Source organism: Candida tropicalis (assembly GCF_000006335.3).
Source record: "Candida tropicalis MYA-3404 genomic scaffold supercont3.1, whole genome shotgun sequence".
In the NCBI taxonomy this organism is placed as follows: domain Eukaryota; kingdom Fungi; phylum Ascomycota; class Pichiomycetes; order Serinales; family Debaryomycetaceae; genus Candida; species Candida tropicalis.
Window position 1 is genome coordinate 334708 of NW_003020038.1, and position 26022 is coordinate 360729.

A 26022-nucleotide genomic window follows, 5' to 3' on the forward strand; every position below is an offset into this window, starting at 1 on the left:
ATATTAAATTCAATTTAATGAACTTAATACATACATATAAATAAAAAAAATAAAACAAAATATAATAGCAATGAAGAAATATTAAAACCTGTAAATATCCTTTATCTTTTTTTAATTAATTAAGTAATGATCAAATAAAAGGAATAAAAAACCGAAAGAAAAAAAATAGTAATTGTCTCTTTATGTCTTTCTAGTAAACTTACATGAAAGCACCCAAAGCCAACAAACCAGCAGCAACAACTGGGGCAGCGTTAGCAGCAGCACCGGCTTCAGCAGTAGAAACAGCTGGAGCTTCAGTAGATGGAGCAGAAGTAGATTCTTCAGCTTTAGTGGTCTTGGTTTCAACTGATTTAGATTTAGATTCTTCAGCTTTAGTAGTCTTGGTAGTTTCTTCAGTTTCTGGAGCTTCAGTGGTTGGTTTTGGAGTAGTCTTTTCTTCTTCTTCAGTAGTTGGCAATGGGCAGTAAGTGGTGTAGATAGTAGTACCTTCAGTGACAGTGGTAACACCGGTGGTGACTGGAGTTTCGTGACATTTGTCTTCTTCACAAGAAGTGATAGTGATAACAGTCTTGGAGATTTCAGTGGTGGTGGATGGCAATGGGCAGTAAGTGGTGTAAGTGGTGTCAATTTCAGTGACAGTGGTAACACCAGTAGTAACTGGAACTTCAGTACATTTGTTTTCTTCACAAGAAGTGATGGTGATGATAGTCTTGGAGATTTCAGTGACAGTGGAGTTGGAGTAACCAGCCAAGGCAGTACCGGCGACGGCAGATAAGACAGCAGCAGTAGAGTATTTCATTTTTAATTAATAGTAGCGAATGTAGTGTTTGTGATTAGATAATGAAGAAAAAAAAAGGAATGTTATAAAAAAAATAAATCTTGGGGGGTTGAATCCAAGGGTATTTATAGTTGAAGATAAAAATAATAAAAAAGAATAAGAACATTCCGGAAAACCCCTAAAAGCTAACCTAAACAGAGGCATTAGTGAAATTTTGAAGAAAAACAAAAAGAATTTCTCTTATTGTAAACAATCTTATTCTAAAGAAAGAAAGTCAAGATACAGTAATAACGTAAACAATAGAATGTAGGTCATCAAACGTATGATCAAAGAGGTTTAAAAAAAAATGGCAAGAGCTGTATGCTGTATAAACTAGTAACACTAAATCAGTTTGCAGATTACCACATTGATCACTGCCAATTAAAGGGATTGCATTCTTTTTTTTTAAAAAAATATTTCTATTCTACAAGTTATTATGTAAAAAGGGGTAATTTAGCATGAGTGTTTTGTTCTGGTATATAATTTCAAATTGCGAATTGCATGTAGACTTTACTGTCTGTGTCTTCCTCCTCTCCCCAAATATAACCCAGATTCATCTATTTTAAGAAGAAGATGCAATTAGAATAGATTTACGTAACATGTAAAAATTGTTCACACTCACATCGCTCTAGTTCCTGTTGTTACTGGGTAATGATTGAAGTACCACCGCAAGAGCAATATGCAATAACTACACAATGTGTCGATTGCTCTCTTTTCTTTTTTTTTTTGTTTCTGAAATAAAGAAAGTTGCTTCTGGTTAGAAATGGGATAGAGATTCATGCATTATATTGCTAAGAATAGAAAAATATGACAATGAAACTTTGCAGTGGATGAAAATAAGAGAACGGCAGTTGAGCTATTTTGTGATAAGCAGCAATTCAAATAGGAGAATTAGTTAACCAAAAATGCAATTTACGCAATCTTTCTTTTATTTTCTTTTTCTAAATATAAATTGAAACTAACCAAACTCGTAGCCAATCTGCACTGACACTTTCTTCCGCGCTCATACTTTTTTAAACTCCTGCACAAGCTCACAACACAACTCAACACATCTGCAAAACGTAGCATTACAACCAGTAACGTGTATGGTACATGGCTATGAAAATTAAAATTAGAATTAAATGTTTAAACTCAGATACAGATGCAAGCGTAAATAAAGTTAATTAAATGAAGAAATGTCTAGTCGTGTATTTGGGGTTAAAACATGTGTGTGTGTGTGTGTGTGTGTGTGTGTGTATCGCAATCATTCCCAATGAAGAAATGGTTCACCTCAACTTGGAGAAAATGGTGGTTGTGTTTTAGTTGTAATGGAAAGTGCAATTCCAAATACACAACAAACAAACAATGAGATTGATTCTACATCTCTTGTGATGCCCCAGTACAAGAAATGTGTTTAAAATGAAAAAGAAATACACATTTATTCACGTTCGTACAGACACACATGTGTTCTGTTTCCAGTAGCATTCGTACTTTAATGGGTTAATGTTTGTTCTACCAGTAAAAAAAATACCAACGAAAAAATAAAAGTTAAAGCTTGTTCTAAATCCCAAGCCTACTTTTGTGTGACACTTTCATCTTTTGTAATTGTTCGAAGAGTTCAAGATTTTATTTTTGTATCTGAGGATAATCTTCGCTATTCCCCATAAAAGTTGCAAAATCAATTAGATCAGAAGATTTATTAACAGGCTTATAATTTAAGAATTATTCTTTCTTTATAATTTAGGACAATTTCTACTCCCTTCATTCTTACTTATTACCTACTCCATGTATTTTTTTGAATGAATCTTTCTGGTTCATTTTTAGTGTCTGTGTGTGTGCAAGTTGGTGTGTATGATTTTCCTGCTTTGCATTTAATTGCGCGATTGTGTAACTTCTCTGTTGTTGTTGTTATTGAAATTTGCCCTCGGATGGTTTGGAATGAAATTTATGTTAGTCGTGCAAAAATGACCAGAAGTTTCTTCCTGAGTGCTAATCCCTCCATGCGCTAAATATTTCTACTTCACGGCGGTTAACTTCCTCTTTAAGATCTCGCAACATTACCATTAACAACAAACAATAGTAATAGAAAAAAATTATTATAACTGTATTATTTCCGAATGGTTATTAAAATTATTAATTGAAATTGAAAAGACGATGGGAAATTGAACAATCACATCCAACATCCTCATAACATAACCCTAAAAGAAAAAACCAGAGAGGAAAAAAAAAATTCAATCGCATGGTGTCTCGTACAAAGAAAACAATTGCATGTAACTAAACAAGTTAAACCAGTTACACTTCGTTGCAAGGTGTATCCGTTTCCTGTTCTATTTGTTTCCTCGCTTCCTCGCTCTGTTTATTTGTTTATGTTTTACGTCAATGGTTAAAGAACGAATTCAAATTAAATTGAAACAAAAACGAAAAGCGAAAAATGAAAAATGAAAAAAAAAAAAAAATTTCACGCGATTTTCAATTTTTTCAATTTCTGTACGGTCTTGCCTGACATTGATGAAATGTCTTGATACACCATTAATTGCAATAAATTGTAGAGTAATATTCACACGCATGAATTAAAGATGATGAAACCTCCCTATTCATTGATATTTAATCAATGGAGAATATGGCTTGTAACAAAGCTCTTTGTTTTTCAAGAGGTAATGAAAAGAAAATTATATAAATTAAAATCAAGCCACTTTGAAGTATTCGCTTTCCTCTTTTTAATCATGTTTTCATTCAAATTTCATTAGAAATTCAGGTTTACGAATTTTGAGCTATCGCGCCCAATTGTCGACTAATCACTACCCAGACGACCCGCTTTTACGGACCTATTGGGACTGAAAACAATCAGAGAAAAAAAAAAGAGAGAATCGTTTTAAACCAAACTAGTGGGAAATCCTTGACTGTACCAATAACTTGTGCAGCGATCTTACGTAATACGGCGCTCCTTTTTCCTTTATATTTATTTTATGTATCATTTAATTCTTCATTACTTCATTATTCATAATCTTGTCTCTTTTTGGATGGTGTATCTGCAAAACAGGTAAATATTGCATAATTAATTTTGTGGTTTGTGGTTTGTGATACTGGATGTGGTTATTTTTAGAAAATTGTAGTTTAGTATTATGCACTACCACAATTGTTGTTGCGTGTTTTGTCACGACACACGACTCGGTTGTATTCTCATAATAAATTTTTCCGAAGTAAAATCGCCATCCGTTGGCATTCTATTTTTACAAGTTATATTCGTTGCTTTTTCTATTTCGTGCTTATTTTTTTTTTCTTGGAGAAACTCCGTTAATATTGTCGTGTTAATGTAGGAACATGAAGTCAGGTTCTATGACAATGTGAATTAAGGGGGACACAAGAAGTCAAGAGGCATTTGTTGTTATAACGGAGCCAATAATATGAAAGCAATAACCAATCTTAGTTTTCACATTCTAAAGTTTCTAGTACAAAGATTAAATAAAGAAAAAAATATTTAAATTCATGATTTAGTACTGTAAACAAAAGGGGAAAATTAAAATCGAATATTTTAAAAGTATTGTCTTTCAGTATTTTATTTTTCTCCCTTTTTCATTTATTCCTTTCTCTTCCTCCCTCCTTCCCTCGCCTCTTCCTCCCCATTAATGTCGAGAAACAAGTATAACGTGCTTTGTCCTTGTCGTCCAAGCAAATCAGGAACTTTGTTTGTTTTTCTCACGATCTATAAATAAAAAATGCAACAGGATATGTGTGACATGATTTACAATATTATGTGAAGCTTCTACATTTACAATGGGAAATTGTATTCAACCTTCTTTCTTTCTATTTACACGACAAAGGAGAACAGGTACACGAAGACAAATCCAATTCATTCGTTAATTTGCCTCTTCCTCGAAGTGGTTTTTTGTTGTTTCTAGTAGCATCGTCTTTAAACTTGATCAAGTAACCCGCCGTACTTAATCGAAAATGAAAATTAAAAAAAGAAAAGAAAGAAACATGAGGTCTGTTGTTGTTGTTGTTGTTCTTCTTCTTCTTCTAGTCGAAAGATACATAAATTCTCTAATATGTAATCGTGGTATTTTACAGTTGGTGCCTTTTGTTGATTGTTGTAAACTCTCGAATACTCTGCTACCCTTTATTTTTCTTTTTCTTTTTCATATTTTTATCCTGATGTAGATTTGTGTATGGAACGCTAGGGGTAAAGTAGAAATGAACAACAAAAAAAATTATTTAAGATGGAGAATGAGTTCTATTTTGTAATGTGTACACGTGAATAGTTCTCAGTATCACAAGGGACTAAACAAGTACAAAAAACACGCAATTGGATATCCAACCATTTAATAACAAATAAACAACACGTTGGTTATGATTGAATTGTAACAAGTTGTTACAACGGCATAGAAACCAATGAAGAAGATGCAACTTCTATTCATTTTTTTTTTATCTTTGTTGTAACATGAGAAAATTTTATAGGTGGTTATTAATTTTGTAACAAGGCGTGCCCAATATTGTACACCACGTACAACTCGGCTAGTAAGAGGCCAAAGAACCATATATTATAGAATAATAATAATAGTAAAATAATCCATGGAAAAGGTAGGGCGGATGGGGGAGGCAGGTTGTAGCTTTGTCTGGCCATTTTCTTGTACAGGGTCGCATTCCACCATCAGTCGTCAGTCGTCAGTCCAGCTCGGACACGTTTAACCGACAGTTTTAAGTCGCGGAATTTTTCAGTTAATTTTGACAATGGTTAGGAGAAAATGGATTTGCGGTACATAATTTTTGATATAGTCAAAAAGATTTATCAACTGCAAGTGACAGTAGTCATAGTAATGGAGTAGTAATGGGGAAACTGTAGTACTGGCCGTACCCATTAACGGGTGTACTCACTCAGCTGAAAAAAATCAGGAGAAACCAACCCAAATACTATGAGCTAAAACGTAAAAACTAAATGTGATGAATGGAATTAGTTCCTATTGCATGGGTTGTACTGGCCAAAAACAGAAATCTCTCAACCAAATATTTCACATTTCTATCCCAATTAGTCAAATTTGTTACACAAATATATGCAGAATTGCACCCAATTTTGTGACGATTACACGACAATTTTAATAAAAAGCAATACAATTTTCAATTTCTTCCTAAGATAACTGAAATTTAGGTTCACAAAATAAATTTAATTCATTGACTTTTGAATGAATGTATTGTTTTACTAAGAAACTCCCAGGTATTGTTGTTGATTGTTCATAAACTATTTTGTGCGATAACTGTGAGGCTAAAATATTTTGTTTTATTTCATTTTAGACTTTGATTGCACAAGAGAGAAGAAGAGATAAAGAATTTACTCATAGGCATACACCAAAAAAGTAAGAGAGCAAAAGAAATTTTTTTTTTTGTTTTATTTTCGCCAGTTAGTGCGTGCCTCTCATACTTTCACTCTGCTTGTCTCAGAAAAAATTTTTAGTCTGTTGATTGCTGAAACCTTCTGTATAAATAAACAAGATAATTTCCTGTTAAAATTTTATTTCCATTTCCTTTTTCTTTTTTTGTTTCCTCACCAACTTTTATACACTCGCTTTAATTACTAATATTATTTTAAAAATGAAATTCTCCACCGCTGCTATCTTCACCGCCGTTGCTGGTTCCGCTTTCGCTGGTTACGCTAACTCCACTGTCACTGAAGTTGGTACCACCATCATCACTGTTACTTCTTGTGAAGAAAACAAATGTACTGAAGTTCCAGTCACCACCGGTGTTGTTACCGTCACTGAAATTGACACTACCTACACCACTTACTGCCCATTGACTTCTGAAGAAGAATCTACCAAAGCTCCAGAATCTACTTCTGCTAACTCCACTGCTCCATCTGTTTCTACTGCTGAAGCCGGTGCTGCTGCTAACGCTGCCCCAGTTGTTGCTGCTGGTTTGTTGGCTTTGGGTGCTTTCATGTAAGAAAGTTGATATTTTTTAGTGATATCCCCCCTTTTTCCATTCTTAATGTTTTTATTTTTAAAATAATATAGACTTTACAAAAAAAACGTAGTATATAATTATTATGTATTTGAATTGTTGTTATTTATCAAAGCTACTGATTAATAGTTATTAATTTACAATATATATTACTTATTATACTACCATTTAATTATCTTTATTTTTGATATCGATATCTCTATCACATCAAACGGTTATCGTTTTCGTTCTTGAGTCAAAGACTTTACCCGTTGGTGTATTGTAATAGTTGGTCCTCTACATTTCAATACGATACTGCCACTACCAATTGATGACTCTTACGAACTGTCTAATTGTTACAGGTAAAGCAAATCTTTGCCTTGAACCATCATCTCCTACTACCCCTCTCCCTGTTCTTGTTTCCTCTTTCAAAGACCATTCGTTATTTACAGTATTAAAAATAACGGATATAAAATTGGCAATTAATATGGGCGTGTACTCTGGACAAATAACTCTGACCATATTATAAAATAAAATTGTGAAAAATAAAAAGCAATTCAAAATTACCGCAAATTATTTGCTTTTGTGATCATTTTGTACAAACAAAAGAAGTTCGTGCAGAACAGTCCAAAAACAGACGAAATCATAGCAAAGTAAAACAATCAAGGTTATTGGTTCAGACAATTTTCCGCAGAATATAATAAGTGTATTCCAAAATTCACATAATGAAATGCAATAATATTAGTCGAGCCATTATTAATCAATTTTTAAAAAGTACAATGTAATACACCATGTTGAAAGTGCATGTTGTTGATGTTTCAAAACAAAACATTGACGCGAAAAAAAATTTTTGGTGAGTGTTGATCTAAATAAACAAAATCTAAAAACGACAATAAAAATGAAAATCAAAATCAAAATCAAAACATGATACAAACTAAAACAATAAGTAAAGTAAAGATACGCAAATCTTATATTCTAAACAAAAAAAAAAAGAAAGTTGTGTAATGTAACCTAAACAATAATTAGTGAGAAAAATAGCTTGAGCGTATTCAGAGCGTTAAGTTTATGGTCTACCCTCTTTCTTTCTGTGGTGATATACAGTGAAATTCGGATTTCAAATTCCATGAATCGATTCTAGTTTCTCGAACCATTTCATGAAACTATCATCCTTGGCATGTGTAAAGAAAGATAGAAGATTCGTTACGGGTTCTGTGTGTTTCCATATCGTCCGATTTGTACTTTCGGAAAGTTTTAATGCAGTATATCATATAAATCAAGACTAGAACATTTATTTTACGCATAGTTATTTTGTGTACTTCACCATCAAACTTTGACTGTGTGAGTGCGTTTATGAATTTTAAAAAATGAACAAAAAAGAAGAAGAGAATACGCAAAGTGTTTAATGTTATTTTGATTTTGAATCATTAAATCTAAACTTTCTTATTAAGCCAAATAATTTTCATCGTAAATCACACAATTAGAGGGATTCTAATTCATCAAGAATCAAGAAAGAACAACTCATTCAATAGGTGAGTAGTCAAGCAGAATGGTAATTGTTGATACTATCATTCATATAGTATAAGAACAATCTCAAACTCATCATTAGTAATGATCAAATCTGATATGTAATATATTCTAATTCTTCTAGATTTAAAAGTTATACATCTTAATACGCATGTTCTTTCATGTAGAAAGATCTCATTATGTTAATTCTATTTTTATTTATTCTTGAAAAGTTGCAAAATTTAAATTAAAATCAAAAATTGATAATTTTTCTATACAAGTTATTAATCATCAATAATACTGCTATGAACTTTTCTTTTTTATTACTTAATTACATATTCATATGTTCTATAGTATAATTATATGGTTCTTGTTCATTTGATTATACTATATCCTATACACTTCGTCATTAATCTAATGAATTCTAATGCTAACATAACTTTGATCTCCTACACGATTTGATCCTTAAAAAAACGCGTAAAAAAAAGAAAATATAGACACGGTTGAAATAAAAAAATCTAAAACAATGCAAGATAATCTAAAGGAAAAAAAAAAGGAGGATTTCCTAAAATCATCATAAGAGACAAACGGTATCAATCAATTAAGTGTAACAGAAACTGTAAATTTATATAAAAAATGCGTTTATTTACATGCATTTTACAACGATTATATAATCGCTAGGTGTGCATAACTATAAACATAATCTTACAGATTCAAGGTTGTTTCTTACAAGCCACACGCATCTACTCATCTCCAAAAAACATCAAACAATAAAAAATCAACGTATACTTCAAATATAATCAAACTATAGCAAGTATCCTTTTTTTAAAAAAAACTCTACTCTATTCCTTTAACAATACCTTAAATGTAGCAATCTCAAACCCTCTCAAGGAAATATCAACTTTTTTACCACCATCTCTCACTTTCAATTCCTCCAATTCATTCTCCAACCCATCAGCCTTGAACACTTTATCAACTTTCAACCATGGTGCATCCAAAACCAATGTGCCTTCACTACTACCTCCAAGTGATTCATACACTCTCACAACAATCGATTTGGCCTTGGTCGTCTTGTTCGTCAAACTGTCAAACTGGCTCACATCAACATCATTCTCCCCCCTCTTGACATGCGACAACACCAACGATGACAACGATGACCCAGATGGCTCTTCTAATCGCACAGAATGCACATACGAAGTGTCAAATTGTTGCGACAAAAGCTTGTAGTTAAAGTTGTACCCGGCTCTCACAGTGTCCACCCCCACGGCACCACCGTGTGGTAAAATAGCATACTCAAACTTGTGACTACCCATATCCGCCTTGTTATCTGGCGCCTTGGCACTTCTCAACAACGACAACCGAATCAAGTTCCCATGGATAGCACCACCGTACTTGCAGTTGTTCAAGATAGAAACACCATAGTTGAACTCACTCAAGTCCATAAACTTGTGGTGCGCAACTTCAAACTTGGCCACGTCCCAGGTCGTGTTCCAATGTGTAGCTCTCTGGGTGACACCAAACTGGGTCTCGTAACTGGCCTGTTGCGCAGTGTAAATAGTCGTTGGAAACTGCACCTTTAAGAACTTGTAGGTCTCGTGCCACTCAACAGTGCTGGAAAACTTAAGATAGTTGTTTTGACCACTGGCACCATCGTTGACACCCGCCAAAGAAATCACAGTTTCAATGTACGACTCGTCAGAAAGCTTGTGCTTCACAACAACAGACGACTCCAACTCATCATTGACCAACACCTTGGCCTGGCCGTTGTTAACAAACTTGAATTTCTCCAAACTGTACAACTCAGTGTCCCAGGCAGGGAAGTTCAACGGTTCATCATCAAAAAGCAAAAACTGGTTACCACCAACAATTTCCCCACCAGACTCCTTGGTCACAGTGGTGTCGATGATTTCTCTCTTGTTCACCTCATCATACAACGAGGTGACAATACCGGTAGCCGAGATCTTGGCTGTGAGCAACTTGTTTGACAACGTGAACCCGTCCTCGGTTTCTGCAACACTGGCAGGGTAGTCAACCTTGCTGTTGATCTTGGTAACTCCACCAACATGGTCGACAGAAATAGCAATGGTGTCCTCGCTCTGTCTGGTCTTCAACACACCGGAACCTTGGCTCACCAACAGATTGTACAACTCTGGTGACTCGTTCTTGTTGACTTCCACAATCTCGTTGTGTCGGTCCCATGGCAAAGTGTTAACAACACTAGGTTTCTTGCTGTCCCCAGCGGCTTTCAACGCTTGGTAGATAAGCGCACTGGTCTTCTTGAAAAACTTTCTGGCAATCGGGTACACTTCCTCGTAGTACACCATACCAATACAACTACCAGGCAAAACATCGTGGAATTGACACAACAAGAGGTCTTCCCACAACTCAAGAATCTCCTTGGCAGGGTACTTGTACTCCTTGACCTTGACACTCACCAACCCAGCAATCAACTCCAAATCGTGCAATCTGATCTCTCCAAATCTCATAAACTTCTTGATTCCCGCGTGGGTGGTGTATGTACCACGATGGTACTCAAGATAAATCTCGCCAGTCCACGTCGGCAACTTGCGTCCCTGGTCCGATTCCTCCAACAAGTGCTCGTAGAAATCATCAACCGTGACTCCCAAATGGACACTAGGAATCAACCCAGAATTGTTGGCCAACCCTCTGCATCGTCTCAACTTCTCAATCATCTCCTCCTTGGGACCACCTCCACCGTCACCGTGACCGTAAAGCAACATACCCGTTGGAACATCCCTGAGGTTCTTGTGCTGTTGCAGTGATCTCACAACATCACCAAAGTTGGCAGCAGCAGTGTACGTATTGGCAGGCGGCATGTGCACCAACAACTGCGATCCATCAATACCCTTCCAGTTGAACGTACTCAATGGGAACGTGTTGATGTTGTTCCACGACAACTTCTGTGTCAAGAAACGGTGGATGCCCGCGGCCTGGCAGATCTGCGGAATCTGGGAACTGTACCCAAACGTGTCCGGCAACCAGAAAATGTTGCTCTGGAAACCAAACTCGTGCATCAAGTATCTCTGGCCCACAACAAACTGTCTAAGAAGCGACTCCCCATTCGGGATGTTGGTATCGTTCTCAACCCACGAGCCTCCAAGCGGGATAAACTGGTTGGTCGTGAACTTCTCGTGGATCTTCTCCATGATCTCCGGGTGATACTGCTTCAACCACTTGAACTGCTGCATCTGCGAAGCAACAAACACATACTCCGGGTAGTCGTCCGCCAACTTCAATTGTGTTGTCCATGAACGCACAATCTTACGTTTCGTCTCAGCAAATGGCCACTCCCACGCAGTGTCAATGTGACAGTTACCAATACCATACACATCTACTCTCTTGCTTCTGTCGTTGGGGTACTCGTGGAACACGTCGTCACTGTTGATCTTGTCACCTAACAATTGCTCGGCCAACTTACGACACTTGGCAATGGACCCCACATCTTCCGGGTCAAACGTGTTCATAATCTGAGTACAGATATCAGCAGCTTGGTACTTTTGCCAGTGTCCTCCAGGGAACTCTCTTGTGGCATCACCAAGAATCCAGAAATCCCAGAACAATCGTCTGGCCTCCAAGTTAGGAACAACCAAATGTGCACGGTTCAAACGGAAATGGCGATTTGGATCTGGCTCACCATCAGCACCGTTACCAAACATACCATTACATGCAACCTCAATGTAGAACACCTGTTTCTCACTGACACGGTACTCCTTGGGAATGTTGAACAAGTTACGTTCACCACCGGTGAATGCCTGCAATGGCAACCCCTTTGAGTTGTAGATCAACGCTTCGGAACTCAGGTCCCATTCGACCTCCAATCCTTCGTACTTCAACCACTCCTCTGGGATCTCCAACTCAAACTTGACCCAGAACGTCTTCCACGAAGGCCCAAAGTTGTATCCCAATCCGATGTTGTCCCACTTGATGTCATCAAAGTCGATGTCTTTGAACAATGGTCTTTGTGTCTTTCCGTCTTCGTCGTCTGGCACTCTCCACGACTTTAAGTTGCCAATTTCTTTACGGTGGATGTCGTAGAATTTTGGGAGGTTCAAGTTGTGGAACTGGCCCCCCGTGTTGGTGAATTGACGCAACCTGTCGTCATACAAATGATCAATTGGTTTGAAATTGGGCTGAAGATTGATACTATCGTAGCCCATGCTGATTTGTTGATTTTGTTATAGAAGGAAGAAAGGAATAACTACTATGGTCAGTTTTTTTTTTCCTTCTTTCTCTCGTATGAAAAGGGGGGACGAAATAAAGGAGTAGTGGCAGCAAAAGAAAAAGAAAAAAGAAAAAGATGTTTGAAATATGGGGAGACAATGCTACACAGAAACAACGGAAGGGAGAGACAAACAGAGACAGAGGAAAAAAAAAAGGAGGTGTGTCGCAATTTATCCCCCGATAAGATAACCAGCGCTGTTGATCCCAACAGACAGACAGTCGGTGTAGTAGACAATTCTAGTATGTGCATTAAATAGCTATGACTTCTATAGATAATAACACCTAATTCTGGATCTTGACCTCCTTATCTTCTTCAACAGTAGCAATTCCTGTGAATTCTTGTGGCAAGGATTCAATATGGACGGCTGGCAATTCAACAGAGAATGCCTTGATCAAGGTGAATTCGTTGGTGACCTTACCGCCCAATTCACTGATTTTGGACTTGATCGAATTAGCTTCGGAATCTGGACAGCTTTCCTTCAAGGTAATGATGTAGCTTTGTAAACCTGACATGGTGGATACGTTTCTGGCGGTGATAATAGGGGCAAGGGCTCTGTAACTGAAAATGGTGACAATTGAAAGAAATACGAATATGAATATACCAGTTAGTTTCCTATTGGATTTCATAAAACAAGTAGATATGGTGATATCGTGTTAATACAAAAAAAAAACGAATTATATAGAGGTGAAATTGGTTTGCTTTTTTTTTTTGCCTCCTACGTAAGGTGGGATCGATTTTTTTTTTGGCTGTTTGTTTGCTAATCTTTTGGAGAGAGAGTGTGAGTGTGTGGTGGGTTTTGTGGTTTTGTGGTTTTAGCCATTCTTTCATATGAGAGAGAAAAGAAAAAGGGGAAAACCGAAATATTTCAAATGAGAAAAAGGATGATGCCAAATCACCAATTTCACGGAAAGAGTTTATTTAATAATCATTACCCCCATATTCTAATTACCAAGGAGCTGGTTCTCCATCCATAAATATTCATAATTAATTATACCCCACACAAACACACCACTAATTGAGAAAAGAAAAAAAAAGAAAAGACTTGATTATTATTATGTATTTAATCACTCAAAAATTCTATACCCCGATTGATAGATTTATAAATAAGTTTAGGAGAAAGGGATTTTTATTATACACTGGTATTATCCTTTTTTCAGTTGGTTATATATTCTATTCAATTTCGAATTTACCATCCATCCCACCAGAGAGGAAACGTAAAGATAAGATGCTCCCAAAGTCTACTAGAAAGGAAATCGAAGAGGAAGAAGAGGTTGATCTTGGACCAACCGATGCGGCAATCCCACTAGAACAGACGAACTCAAATGACCATGTAATCAATAAATGGTCCAAGAGAAAGTTGTTTGAATTTTTGTTTAATGAGAAAATCTACCCTGATGTCGATGAAGACTTGAACTTGGTTAAAAAACAAGTTATAGAAATTTTCGAATTCAAGAAGGAAAACGGTACTTTAGAAGAGAAGTATATCAGTGAGTTATAGTCTATTGAATATATATGTAGCGATCATTTTGAATTGTGGCATTTTTATGATAACCAACAAGGTATAGAGCGAAAACTGGGATGACCACTAAAGTTGCAAAAAGAGAATCTCTAACAATAACAAAAAAAATATACCTATTCATATAAAAGTATGTTGCTTTCCTCCAATTTGAAAATCGGGGTTTCTATATTTTAATCATCAACTACTGACAGTAAATAAGACGTCTACTACACCATCAACAGATTCAATATTCAAGTTTCGATAGATTCTTGAAAGTACTGCATATTATTATTGATTGCTGGGGATGCGGAATTAGTAATAAAACTGTGGCTCTAGACCGTTGGACAGAATTCTTATTGGGTACCTGTCAATGAGTCATATCTATAATGTTATATGTCCTCAACTGGATTTACAAACAGTTATACCTTCCTTGGAATATGTTAAATCATAGTTTCCCTGTCAATTGATTCATATTAGACTCCCGTAACCTACACATGCAGTTTAATCCAATTAATAAGAAAGAATTTATGTTTGCGCCGTTAGGTGCAGGAATCGGTGTCATTTATTGGCCGAAAACCCCAACTTATTCTATTTTTTCCATTCAGCGAGACAGCAAATCTAACAAAGTCAAGGGTGAGAGAAAAAACAAATCCGTCTCTCCCCCTTGATAAATTTTTCTTACTGTTTTCTTTTTCTTCCTTATAGATTTCATATCTTTTTATTTGATCTAATCAACTCAATTTAATTCAATTCAATTCAAAAATGGTCAAAGCTGGTATGTATCAAGATCCAATGGCTGCAAAAATAAAAAAAAGTCTAGTTCAATGGGGGAAACAGCCTTTTTAGATGAGAAATTATTTGAGTTCCGATTGAAGTAATTTCAAATTTGCTCAAGGTTGATTTTTTTTTTATTTTTCAAGATTTGTATTCTTATTCAGCCTTATGATTATTTTTCTGTTGTTCTTGAAAATAGTACTAACAATTGATTCTAGTTGCTGTCGTTAGAGGTGATTCTAAAGTCTCCGGTGTCGTTTACTTCGAACAATCTTCTGAATCCGAACCAACCACTATCTCCTGGGAAATTTCTGGTAACGATCCAAATGCCTTGAGAGGTTTCCACATCCATCAATTCGGTGACAACACCAATGGTTGTACTTCTGCTGGTCCTCACTTCAACCCTGAAGGTAAAGAACACGGTGGTCCAACTGATGACGTCCGTCACGTTGGTGACTTGGGTAACATTGCCACTGATGCCAATGGTGTTGCTAAAGGTCAAATCAAAGACTCCTTGGTTAAAGTTAACGACATCCTTGGTAGAACCATTGTTGTTCATGCTGGTGAAGATGACTATGGTAAAGGTGGTTTCGAAGATTCTAAGACTACTGGTCATGCTGGTGGTAGAAACGCCTGTGGTGTCATTGGTTTGAGTAATTAGATTACTTGATTTTCTAAATTTCTATATATTCTATTACTAAAAATTGATTAGTTACTTATGCAAATTTATCCATATGGATGGATCCTGTAAATGTCTCTACTTTATTCTTTGTCTTTGTTTAACACATTCTACATATTGCAACTGTATTACAAGCACAAATTGAAATATGTTCGACACAGTGAGACTGCACTTTCATGAATATATAGTGCTACAAGACAATACTGTCAATCATGCTGATCAGTTTATAATGAGTGCTACGATGATGTAATAAACTTTCAACAGTTTAAGTTCAGCCATTAATGGAATTTGCAACAAAATCCAAACACATGCAAAATTCATTGTCTTTAGAAAACACTGTTACAATCGAAATTCGTTATTAACACACATTAAAATTCAGCAAATTCTTAGAATAAGTCGCTAGACTTTTTAAGAAAAATGCAAAACTCTCATTCCCAGTATAGACAAGCAATTGCTGCATTTGGTATTCGATATAAGTATTATTTTTTTTTTTTTTGGTAAAATGGCTGAACACCAGATTACATCATTGCAGTTATAATATTACTGAGATCTATTGTACGTGTTGACTTCCACGATATTGCCAAGTGAAGCACCACAAGGCGGAATTCAAATAATCAAAATGAATGCACAAACATGCAATATCATGCCAAAATATTTGAAATTATTGAATCCTTTGTTCTTTTACACAAGTAACAAAGTAGTTTAAGATTTGACAATAAGGTTGATAGATCTTTTGTAGGATTGGATGAGGTTACAAGGAATCTGCTAGATATTTACTATATCTTTTTGCTAACTCATTTAATTGTAAACTCTTGTTTTAATGAAATAAAACCCAAGTTGAGAATACAGTAGAATAAATTTGATTATTATTATTATTATTATTATTATTTGAGTAAAGTATTATTTATCTGCTTTACAGTTCAGATTCTATTTAAAGTACTTGCGTTAAATGGATAACTTAATTACAAGAATAATAATCTGGTTACAGTGTTTTGTTTACTTTGCTAATCATTTAAATATCATCATAAATTCAAGCAAAAAACAAGAAAAATGATACCACAATCAAAGTTATAATAACTCACGAGTATACATACATTTGGTGATCACAATTCTTTGGAATATATATAAAAATAAAGAGATTCCCGGGTGGCATTTTGGTTGATACTTTCCACATAATAACTATACACTCGTTAATCTTTTAATTTCAAATAAAAAAACAAAATGAAAAGTTCCATTATCATATCACCTTTATTATTGGCATCATTGGTAGCTGCTGTTGACTTTTTCAAAGTAAAAACCACATATGAGGATGTTGATTATCATCTCCAATACAATGCTGAATCTAATTTACTTCAGTTGACTACCAATGAAGGAACTGAATTTGACTTGAATGAATTTTTCAATTTGATTCTTGCCGATGATCCTACTAAAGTGGTTTCAAATGATGACAATGGTACTTTGTTTCTTCTTGATCACGATGGCGAGGCAACATACCCAGTATGGGGACATGAAGAGGGCTGTTGTATTTCTTATGCAGAACCATTATTTGCCTGTGCATTTGATGAAAGTGCTAGTACCTTTGGACTTACAACTAATATTGAAGGTCTTCCAGGTGTTGATTACCATTTTTGTTTCCCTGTCTTAGAATTGGCTATTTTCAATGATGAACCGGCACAAGAAATCTCCACAGAAGAAGTACAAACTTCAGAATCCATTATTTATGAAGATGAGGAAACTCCTTACCCAATAATTGAAGAAGAAGAAGAATCAAGTTTTGAACAAATTACCAACACATTCACAGAAGAAGTTGTCATCACTGAGACCATATGTGATAGTTCAAGTAGCTGTCCAGAATTTGTCACTACTATCACTTATTGTGAAAGTGACACCATTTGTGAACCAAGTACTACTATCCGTAGCACAACAATCAGTTCTTATTGTCCATCGTCGACAACACCTGAAGTTGTTGTTACTACCGCTGCTGATGATACTATTGCTGCATACACAGGTGCAGTTACCGTTGTTGTTACTGTTTGTGATGAAAGCACCACTTGTACAACATATAATTCTGTTGTCAAAGGTACAGATACTCCAACTTTCAGAACCGCCAGAGTCTCTCCAAAAGAAGAAGATACTACATCTACAATCACACAGAACGTATATATAACTCAAACTCCAGCACCACAAGAATTATCTAATAATGCTAATGGCATGAAATCTCAATACACCAGTATCATTGTTGGCGTATTTATTGTTTTCTTATCATTATTCGCTTAAGCAAGTGGACCAAAAGTTTTAAAGATCGTATTTTTCAGAATCTTGTTTCAATATGTTCCTGGTGAACTGTTTTTTTTTTTTCTATGTAATAAATAGTATACACACAATACAACATCTACAATATAGGAGGTATATTTTAGATTGTTTGTAGATGGATTGTTAGCTGAATGTCCAGATCGGAGTCCAAAAAACATTCATGGTCTACTCGGATTTAAAAACTCTCGGCAGAAGGAAAATAAATTCGTATGACTTGCAGCAAAACCCACACACTCACACTCTCTCTCCAAAAGATTAGCAAACAAACAGCCAAAAAAAAAATCGATCCCACCTTACGTAGGAGGCAAAAAAAAAAAGCAAACCAATTTCACCTCTATATAATTCGTTTTTTTTTTGTATTAACACGATATCACCATATCTACTTGTTTTATGAAATCCAATAGGAAACTAACTGGTATATTCATATTCGTATTTCTTTCAATTGTCACCATTTTCAGTTACAGAGCCCTTGCCCCTATTATCACCGCCAGAAACGTATCCACCATGTCAGGTTTACAAAGCTACATCATTACCTTGAAGGAAAGCTGTCCAGATTCCGAAGCTAATTCGATCAAGTCCAAAATCAGTGAATTGGGCGGTAAGGTCACCAACGAATTCACCTTGATCAAGGCATTCTCTGTTGAATTGCCAGCCGTCCATATTGAATCCTTGCCACAAGAATTCACAGGAATTGCTACTGTTGAAGAAGATAAGGAGGTCAAGATCCAGAATTAGGTGTTATTATCTATAGAAGTCATAGCTATTTAATGCACATACTAGAATTGTCTACTACACCGACTGTCTGTCTGTTGGGATCAACAGCGCTGGTTATCTTATCGGGGGATAAATTGCGACACACCTCCTTTTTTTTTTCCTCTGTCTCTGTCTGTCTCTCCCTTCCGTTGTTTCTGTGTAGCATTGTCTCCCCATATTTCAAACATCTTTTTCTTTTTTCTTTTTCTTTTGCTGCCACTACTCCTTTATTTCGTCCCCCCTTTTCATACGAGAGAAAGAAGGAAAAAAAAAACTGACCATAGTAGTTATTCCTTTCTTCCTTCTATAACAAAATCAACAAATCAGCATGGGCTACGATAGTATCAATCTTCAGCCCAATTTCAAACCAATTGATCATTTGTATGACGACAGGTTGCGTCAATTCACCAACACGGGGGGCCAGTTCCACAACTTGAACCTCCCAAAATTCTACGACATCCACCGTAAAGAAATTGGCAACTTAAAGTCGTGGAGAGTGCCAGACGACGAAGACGGAAAGACACAAAGACCATTGTTCAAAGACATCGACTTTGATGACATCAAGTGGGACAACATCGGATTGGGATACAACTTTGGGCCTTCGTGGAAGACGTTCTGGGTCAAGTTTGAGTTGGAGATCCCAGAGGAGTGGTTGAAGTACGAAGGATTGGAGGTCGAATGGGACCTGAGTTCCGAAGCGTTGATCTACAACTCAAAGGGGTTGCCATTGCAGGCATTCACCGGTGGTGAACGTAACTTGTTCAACATTCCCAAGGAGTACCGTGTCAGTGAGAAACAGGTGTTCTACATTGAGGTTGCATGTAATGGTATGTTTGGTAACGGTGCTGATGGTGAGCCAGATCCAAATCGCCATTTCCGTTTGAACCGTGCACATTTGGTTGTTCCTAACTTGGAGGCCAGACGATTGTTCTGGGATTTCTGGATTCTTGGTGATGCCACAAGAGAGTTCCCTGGAGGACACTGGCAAAAGTACCAAGCTGCTGATATCTGTACTAAGATTATGAACACGTTTGACCCGGAAGATGTGGGGTCCATTGCCAAGTGTCGTAAGTTGGCCGAGCAATTGTTAGGTGACAAGATCAACAGTGACGACGTGTTCCACGAGTACCCCAACGACAGAAGCAAGAGAGTAGATGTGTATGGTATTGGTAACTGTCACATTGACACTGCGTGGGAGTGGCCATTTGCTGAGACGAAACGTAAGATTGTGCGTTCATGGACAACACAATTGAAGTTGGCGGACGACTACCCGGAGTATGTGTTTGTTGCTTCGCAGATGCAGCAGTTCAAGTGGTTGAAGCAGTATCACCCGGAGATCATGGAGAAGATCCACGAGAAGTTCACGACCAACCAGTTTATCCCGCTTGGAGGCTCGTGGGTTGAGAACGATACCAACATCCCGAATGGGGAGTCGCTTCTTAGACAGTTTGTTGTGGGCCAGAGATACTTGATGCACGAGTTTGGTTTCCAGAGCAACATTTTCTGGTTGCCGGACACGTTTGGGTACAGTTCCCAGATTCCGCAGATCTGCCAGGCCGCGGGCATCCACCGTTTCTTGACACAGAAGTTGTCGTGGAACAACATCAACACGTTCCCATTGAGTACGTTCAACTGGAAGGGTATTGATGGATCGCAGTTGTTGGTGCACATGCCGCCTGCCAATACGTACACTGCTGCTGCCAACTTTGGTGATGTTGTGAGATCACTGCAACAGCACAAGAACCTCAGGGATGTTCCAACGGGTATGTTGCTTTACGGTCACGGTGACGGTGGAGGTGGTCCCAAGGAGGAGATGATTGAGAAGTTGAGACGATGCAGAGGGTTGGCCAACAATTCTGGGTTGATTCCTAGTGTCCATTTGGGAGTCACGGTTGATGATTTCTACGAGCACTTGTTGGAGGAATCGGACCAGGGACGCAAGTTGCCGACGTGGACTGGCGAGATTTATCTTGAGTACCATCGTGGTACATACACCACCCACGCGGGAATCAAGAAGTTTATGAGATTTGGAGAGATCAGATTGCACGATTTGGAGTTGATTGCTGGGTTGGTGAGTGTCAAGGTCAAGGAGTACAAGTACCCTGCCAAGGAGATTCTTGAGTTGTGGGAAGACCTCTTGTTGTGTCAATTCCACGATGTTTTGCCTGGTAGTTGTATTGGTATGGTGTACTACGAGGAAGTGTACCCGATTGCCAGAAAGTTTTTCAAGAAGACCAGTGCGCTTATCTACCAAGCGTTGAAAGCCGCTGGGGACAGCAAGAAACCTAGTGTTGTTAACACTTTGCCATGGGACCGACACAACGAGATTGTGGAAGTCAACAAGAACGAGTCACCAGAGTTGTACAATCTGTTGGTGAGCCAAGGTTCCGGTGTGTTGAAGACCAGACAGAGCGAGGACACCATTGCTATTTCTGTCGACCATGTTGGTGGAGTCACCAAGATCAACAGCAAGGTTGACTACCCTGCCAGTGTTGCAGAAACCGAGGACGGGTTCACGTTGTCAAACAAGTTGCTCACAGCCAAGATCTCGGCTACCGGTATTGTCACCTCGTTGTATGATGAGGTGAACAAGAGAGAAATCATCGACACCACTGTGACCAAGGAGTCTGGTGGGGAAATTGTTGGTGGTAACCAGTTTTTGCTTTTTGATGATGAACCGTTGAACTTCCCTGCCTGGGACACTGAGTTGTACAGTTTGGAGAAATTCAAGTTTGTTAACAACGGCCAGGCGAAGGTGTTGGTCAACGATGAGTTGGAGTCGTCTGTTGTTGTGAAGCACAAGCTTTCTGACGAGTCGTACATTGAAACTGTGATTTCTTTGGCGGGTGTCAACGATGGTGCCAGTGGTCAAAACAACTATCTTAAGTTTTCCAGCACTGTTGAGTGGCACGAGACCTACAAGTTCTTAAAGGTGCAGTTTCCAACGACTATTTACACTGCGCAACAGGCCAGTTACGAGACCCAGTTTGGTGTCACCCAGAGAGCTACACATTGGAACACGACCTGGGACGTGGCCAAGTTTGAAGTTGCGCACCACAAGTTTATGGACTTGAGTGAGTTCAACTATGGTGTTTCTATCTTGAACAACTGCAAGTACGGTGGTGCTATCCATGGGAACTTGATTCGGTTGTCGTTGTTGAGAAGTGCCAAGGCGCCAGATAACAAGGCGGATATGGGTAGTCACAAGTTTGAGTATGCTATTTTCCCACACGGTGGTGCCGTGGGGGTGGACACTGTGAGAGCCGGGTACAACTTTAACTACAAGCTTTTGTCGCAACAATTTGACACTTCGTATGTGCATTCTGTGCGATTAGAAGAGCCATCTGGGTCATCGTTGTCATCGTTGGTGTTGTCGCATGTCAAGAGGGGGGAGAATGATGTTGATGTGAGCCAGTTTGACAGTTTGACGAACAAGACGACCAAGGCCAAATCGATTGTTGTGAGAGTGTATGAATCACTTGGAGGTAGTAGTGGAGGCACATTGGTTTTGGATGCACCATGGTTGAAAGTTGATAAAGTGTTCAAGGCTGATGGGTTGGAGAATGAATTGGAGGAATTGAAAGTGAGAGATGGTGGTAAAAAAGTTGATATTTCCTTGAGAGGGTTTGAGATTGCTACATTTAAGGTATTGTTAAAGGAATAGAGTAGAGTTTTTTAAAAAAAAAGGATACTTGCTATAGTTTGATTATATTTGAAGTATACATTTATTTTTTATTGTTTGATGGTTTTTTTTTTGGATGTGAATGTGAATGTGGATGTAGATATAGACAGATATATTATAATGTTAAATTAGTTGACAATTAAAAGAAAGATACTTTTATTATAATGATGTGTGTGTGTGAAGAAATAATCATAATCTATACATGTACAAAAATTTCGTTAAAATTTTCTAAAAGATAACTTAAAATTTCACTTGAAACATTTAAAGTTGGTTCAAAAACAATACAAATATTTCTTAAATTCATTTTATTTATATGAGATTGACCAATAACCAGATTTAAGAAATATAAAATCAGATAAGTTAAATCATATCTAATAGGATCTTGATTTTGTAATTTATATCTAATTAATCTTTTATCTGATTGCATTAAATTTGAAGAATCTAATTTTATTAATGGATTTGGCAACATTCTTAAATATAATTTAAATAATCCTGCAATTGTGGCAATATCAACTTCAACACCTAAATCTTTAGTAAATAAATCAACATCCAAATTACGATCAAATTGTTGTTGTAATTCTGTAATAACTGCTTTACGACCAGATATACGAAAGATTCCTTCTTCATAAATTGCATGAGTACGTTCCAAGAAATCTAAACATCTAAAACAAATCGAAGGAATTTGTTTACCATGATATGAATGATTGGATAATTCAAATGCAGCATGGATATCTTTACCAAATACAGATTTTGGAATTACTTCTTCTCCTAAATTCATCTTATCAAGTACTTGTTGAAGATCTTCCTGTGGAGTTGATGGCATAGAATGGAATGAATTTTCTTCAGTGGATGTATTGTGTGGTGGCTGTAGTTGTTGACATGCTGTTGCCAAGGATGCATCTGAGTCGGTAGTATTTGCTCTGTTTCTAAATGGGAATATACTTCTCTTTTTCGGTTTCTTAGTAATATCTTCATTAATTATCGTGGTGGAAAAATTCGAGATTGAATCGGCAAATGAAGCAGCTATTGAAGCTGGGGTGAGTCCATTGTTTATTGATTTCAATTCATCATTGCCGATTTCAACTTTTGTATTTGGTGTGAGTAGATTATCTATATTCTCATCTCTGCCATTGCCTAATCTCTGTGGCGAAGAAGGTTCACTTGATTCTGGTGATCCCTCCGTAAATTCAATCAAAGAAGTAACCCAATCATCACGTTCTTCATCTGTTTCAGCACAAAAGAAATGTTTGGGTATAGAAGAATGCAATTTTTTACTTGATTGAGATTCCATAACCAAAAATGCATGTCTATATCCTTTATCTTCAGCAACTGAATCAGTAGATTGTCTACCAATTTGAGCCCCGGATAATTTGATTTGTTCCAACATTGGGCCACCTGGATTTTCATAAATTTCCATATAGGGACCATCAACTTGACACCATCTAATCTTCCAGTTAGTGCCCAACCCTTTATATCGTCTGACCAAAAATCCTTCTTTTCTTGCCCCACTCTTGAAATCATCTAAGGGGTTGACAAAATCTAAGGATAAGAATTTACAAATATTATACAATACCATTTTTGGAATATGAGGCATGACAAATATTGAATTGAAATAACTTTGCATAGCTGATCTTCTGGTTTCAATTTTTGCTGGCGTGGATGTGAAAAAGGATTGTTTATCTGGTAATGGAGGTAATCCGAAATATTCAAGAATTGGACGAATCTCTTGATCAAATGCACCCAATTGCGATATAGTTTTTCGAATTTTCCACATTTCCTTTTTCGTTTCTCTATCATTAATGGTTATCGTTATATTTGGATCATCTGATTTTTTGGCGGCTTGATTCATGGAATTGACAGTTATTGTACTAACAACGGATATGAAAATTGTATGAAATTCGTCTGGCTTGATAAACAATGTTGATTCATCCATATCAGTCTTAGGAGTATGTATGATATTAAAACTTGAACCTGGAGTCTGTGGAGTTTGTGGGATATTTGTTGCAGATCCTGCAGGGGAATGTAATGATGGTCTGGGTGTCACATTTTCGTAAGGTAATTGTTGAGTTACTGGCGTTGATACACCATGTGGCGAAATATATGGTTGTTGTGTAGGCAAATTCAATGTGGGTGGTCTTGATACAGGTGTAGGTGTAGCATGTGAAGATGTCATTCCAGTCAATGTTGTACTTGAAGTGACCACATCTTGGTTGGTTAACTCATAGGGTGGATCCAACTGGTTATCAATATTGTTGTTATTACTAAATGTTGAACTTGATTGACTTGGTGGGGTGTCATATTGTGATTGAGGTGAACGTGATTCCACAGGTGAGCCTAAATTTGCAACAGCAACTTTCAATGAGGTTGGAGGGGCTAAATCAACTATACTTGTATCACTTGGTTTCTTTTGTAATCCTGGAGGTTTAATCCTTGATGACTTATAAGTGGACCCCACACTGCTTGAACTTCTGGCAATTGTCTTACCTTGAGTATATATTCTGGCAGATGCAGCTGTTGCTGATGATGTTTCGGTATGTGATTTTGCGCTATCCAAAGTGCTAAATTGACTTTCATCCATTCTATTTGAATCAATTGATTCCATAGTATTCAATGTAGTGTGGGTAGCACTCTTACGAATACCACGATTACCAGAAATATCATAGTCTGCGTTACCAGATTTCATTGAATAAGAGTCGTCTGCTGTCTTGTTGAGGAACTCATCTTCATTATCTTCGTCTCTTCCTTTATTAGATGACAACCCAGAATTGTTGGATATGGAATTTGGAATTTGAGATGCTATCGAAGATTCCACGGATATATAAGATGCCTTTTTATCGGCGGTGGATTTTGTATCAAGTGAATTACGTCTTCGTCTGGAAGATCTAATTGGAATTTCATGTACTTCTTCTTCTACTACTACTACTACTTCCTTGTTGTCATCATTATTATTATCAATATTATTGTCATCATCGTCTTGTGCTGGCTGTTCTGATTTTTGTTGTAGTGGTGGTGGTGGTGAAGTTGATGGAAGTGGTGGTGGAGGTTGTGATGGTGAAGGTCGTGGTTCATGAATTTGGTCTTTCAGGAATCTATCATCCACAGGAGTAGCCAACGCAAAACTATTGGCATTTTGATTTGAACGTAAGGGACGTGGAGATAACGGAGTGGGACGTTTTGGGGATTTGGGAACCAATCTTTGAGGAGAAGTTGGTGATTTTGCAATAGGTGAAGGTGATGAGTTTGATGATGACAACAGGGTCGGTTGTGATGTTTGAATTCTTGGTGATTGTTGCTGTTGCTGTTGTTGGTGAAGATGACGAAGAGTTTCTAGCTGTTTCTTTAAATTTGCAATATGAGTATTTTGTTTGTCTATCGTGGTTTGTAATTCCCTATTCTCAAAAATCAACTGCTCTATATATTGAGAATCCGATAATTGTGAACGATCAAAATTAGGATGGGAAGGAGTATATTCATCTGATTGTGATGGCATTGTGCTTGTCATAACTGTAGTCGTAGACCTCGACATTCATGGAAAAAAAAAAAAAAGAAGAATAGCCAATATCAAAGCAAAAAACAAGTAGAGGAAGAACTAGTTGTTGATCTCTTTTACTTTTACCAAAATGATAGAGCAATAAACAATGAAATGATTTAATTAAAGTATCAATTCTTTAAAAACACAAAGTGACTAATAATCAAAGATTGTAAATGTGGTCGTAGTATTAATAGCTGTTGTCTGGGTATTTATGATTTTGAATAAATTTGACGATGGTTCTTTTTTTTTTTCTTTGTTGTTTATTTATTATCTTTGCTTACGGGGGTGAATGTGAGTGTGAGAAAAGGAAGGACGTGT

At 37.0% G+C, this 26022-nt stretch overlaps 10 protein-coding genes across 10 annotated transcripts; 5 read left to right on the plus strand and 5 right to left on the minus strand. All coding sequences in view use genetic code 12, as the record gives it.

The window, feature by feature from the left end:
- Positions 1-199: 199 nt before the first annotated feature.
- Positions 200-799, minus strand: PGA62 (Pga62p; the record flags this gene model as incomplete). The annotated part of the gene is made up of 1 exon (XM_002545327.1): positions 200-799. One exon carries the CDS (start codon positions 797-799, stop codon positions 200-202), a length of 600 nt encoding a protein of 199 aa, XP_002545373.1.
- Positions 800-6379: 5580 nt separating this feature from the next.
- Positions 6380-6730, plus strand: PGA59 (Pga59p; the record flags this gene model as incomplete). The annotated part of the gene is made up of 1 exon (XM_002545328.1): positions 6380-6730. One exon carries the CDS (start codon positions 6380-6382, stop codon positions 6728-6730), a length of 351 nt encoding a protein of 116 aa, XP_002545374.1.
- Positions 6731-9072: 2342 nt separating this feature from the next.
- Positions 9073-12408, minus strand: AMS1 (alpha-mannosidase; the record flags this gene model as incomplete). Its single annotated transcript, XM_002545329.1, has 1 exon — positions 9073-12408. One exon carries the CDS (start codon positions 12406-12408, stop codon positions 9073-9075), a length of 3336 nt encoding a protein of 1111 aa, XP_002545375.1.
- Positions 12409-12754: 346 nt separating this feature from the next.
- CTRG_00157 (uncharacterized protein) lies at positions 12755-13099 on the minus strand (the record flags this gene model as incomplete). The annotated part of the gene is made up of 1 exon (XM_002545330.1): positions 12755-13099. The coding sequence occupies one exon, from the start codon at positions 13097-13099 to the stop codon at positions 12755-12757; it is 345 nt and encodes a 114-aa protein (XP_002545376.1).
- A 428-nt stretch (positions 13100-13527) lies between these two features.
- CTRG_00158 (uncharacterized protein) lies at positions 13528-13971 on the plus strand (the record flags this gene model as incomplete). Its single annotated transcript, XM_002545331.1, has 1 exon — positions 13528-13971. The coding sequence occupies one exon, from the start codon at positions 13528-13530 to the stop codon at positions 13969-13971; it is 444 nt and encodes a 147-aa protein (XP_002545377.1).
- A 988-nt stretch (positions 13972-14959) lies between these two features.
- CTRG_00159 (superoxide dismutase) lies at positions 14960-15361 on the minus strand (the record flags this gene model as incomplete). Its single annotated transcript, XM_002545332.1, has 1 exon — positions 14960-15361. The coding sequence occupies one exon, from the start codon at positions 15359-15361 to the stop codon at positions 14960-14962; it is 402 nt and encodes a 133-aa protein (XP_002545378.1).
- Positions 15362-16645: 1284 nt separating this feature from the next.
- On the plus strand, positions 16646-17701 carry CTRG_00160 (uncharacterized protein; the record flags this gene model as incomplete). Its single annotated transcript, XM_002545333.1, has 1 exon — positions 16646-17701. One exon carries the CDS (start codon positions 16646-16648, stop codon positions 17699-17701), a length of 1056 nt encoding a protein of 351 aa, XP_002545379.1.
- Positions 17702-18127: 426 nt separating this feature from the next.
- CTRG_00161 (uncharacterized protein) lies at positions 18128-18472 on the plus strand (the record flags this gene model as incomplete). The annotated part of the gene is made up of 1 exon (XM_002545334.1): positions 18128-18472. One exon carries the CDS (start codon positions 18128-18130, stop codon positions 18470-18472), a length of 345 nt encoding a protein of 114 aa, XP_002545380.1.
- Positions 18473-18818: 346 nt separating this feature from the next.
- On the plus strand, positions 18819-22154 carry CTRG_00162 (alpha-mannosidase; the record flags this gene model as incomplete). Its single annotated transcript, XM_002545335.1, has 1 exon — positions 18819-22154. One exon carries the CDS (start codon positions 18819-18821, stop codon positions 22152-22154), a length of 3336 nt encoding a protein of 1111 aa, XP_002545381.1.
- A 214-nt stretch (positions 22155-22368) lies between these two features.
- On the minus strand, positions 22369-25698 carry BEM3 (Bem3p; the record flags this gene model as incomplete). Its single annotated transcript, XM_002545336.1, has 1 exon — positions 22369-25698. One exon carries the CDS (start codon positions 25696-25698, stop codon positions 22369-22371), a length of 3330 nt encoding a protein of 1109 aa, XP_002545382.1.
- Positions 25699-26022: the final 324 nt, after the last annotated feature.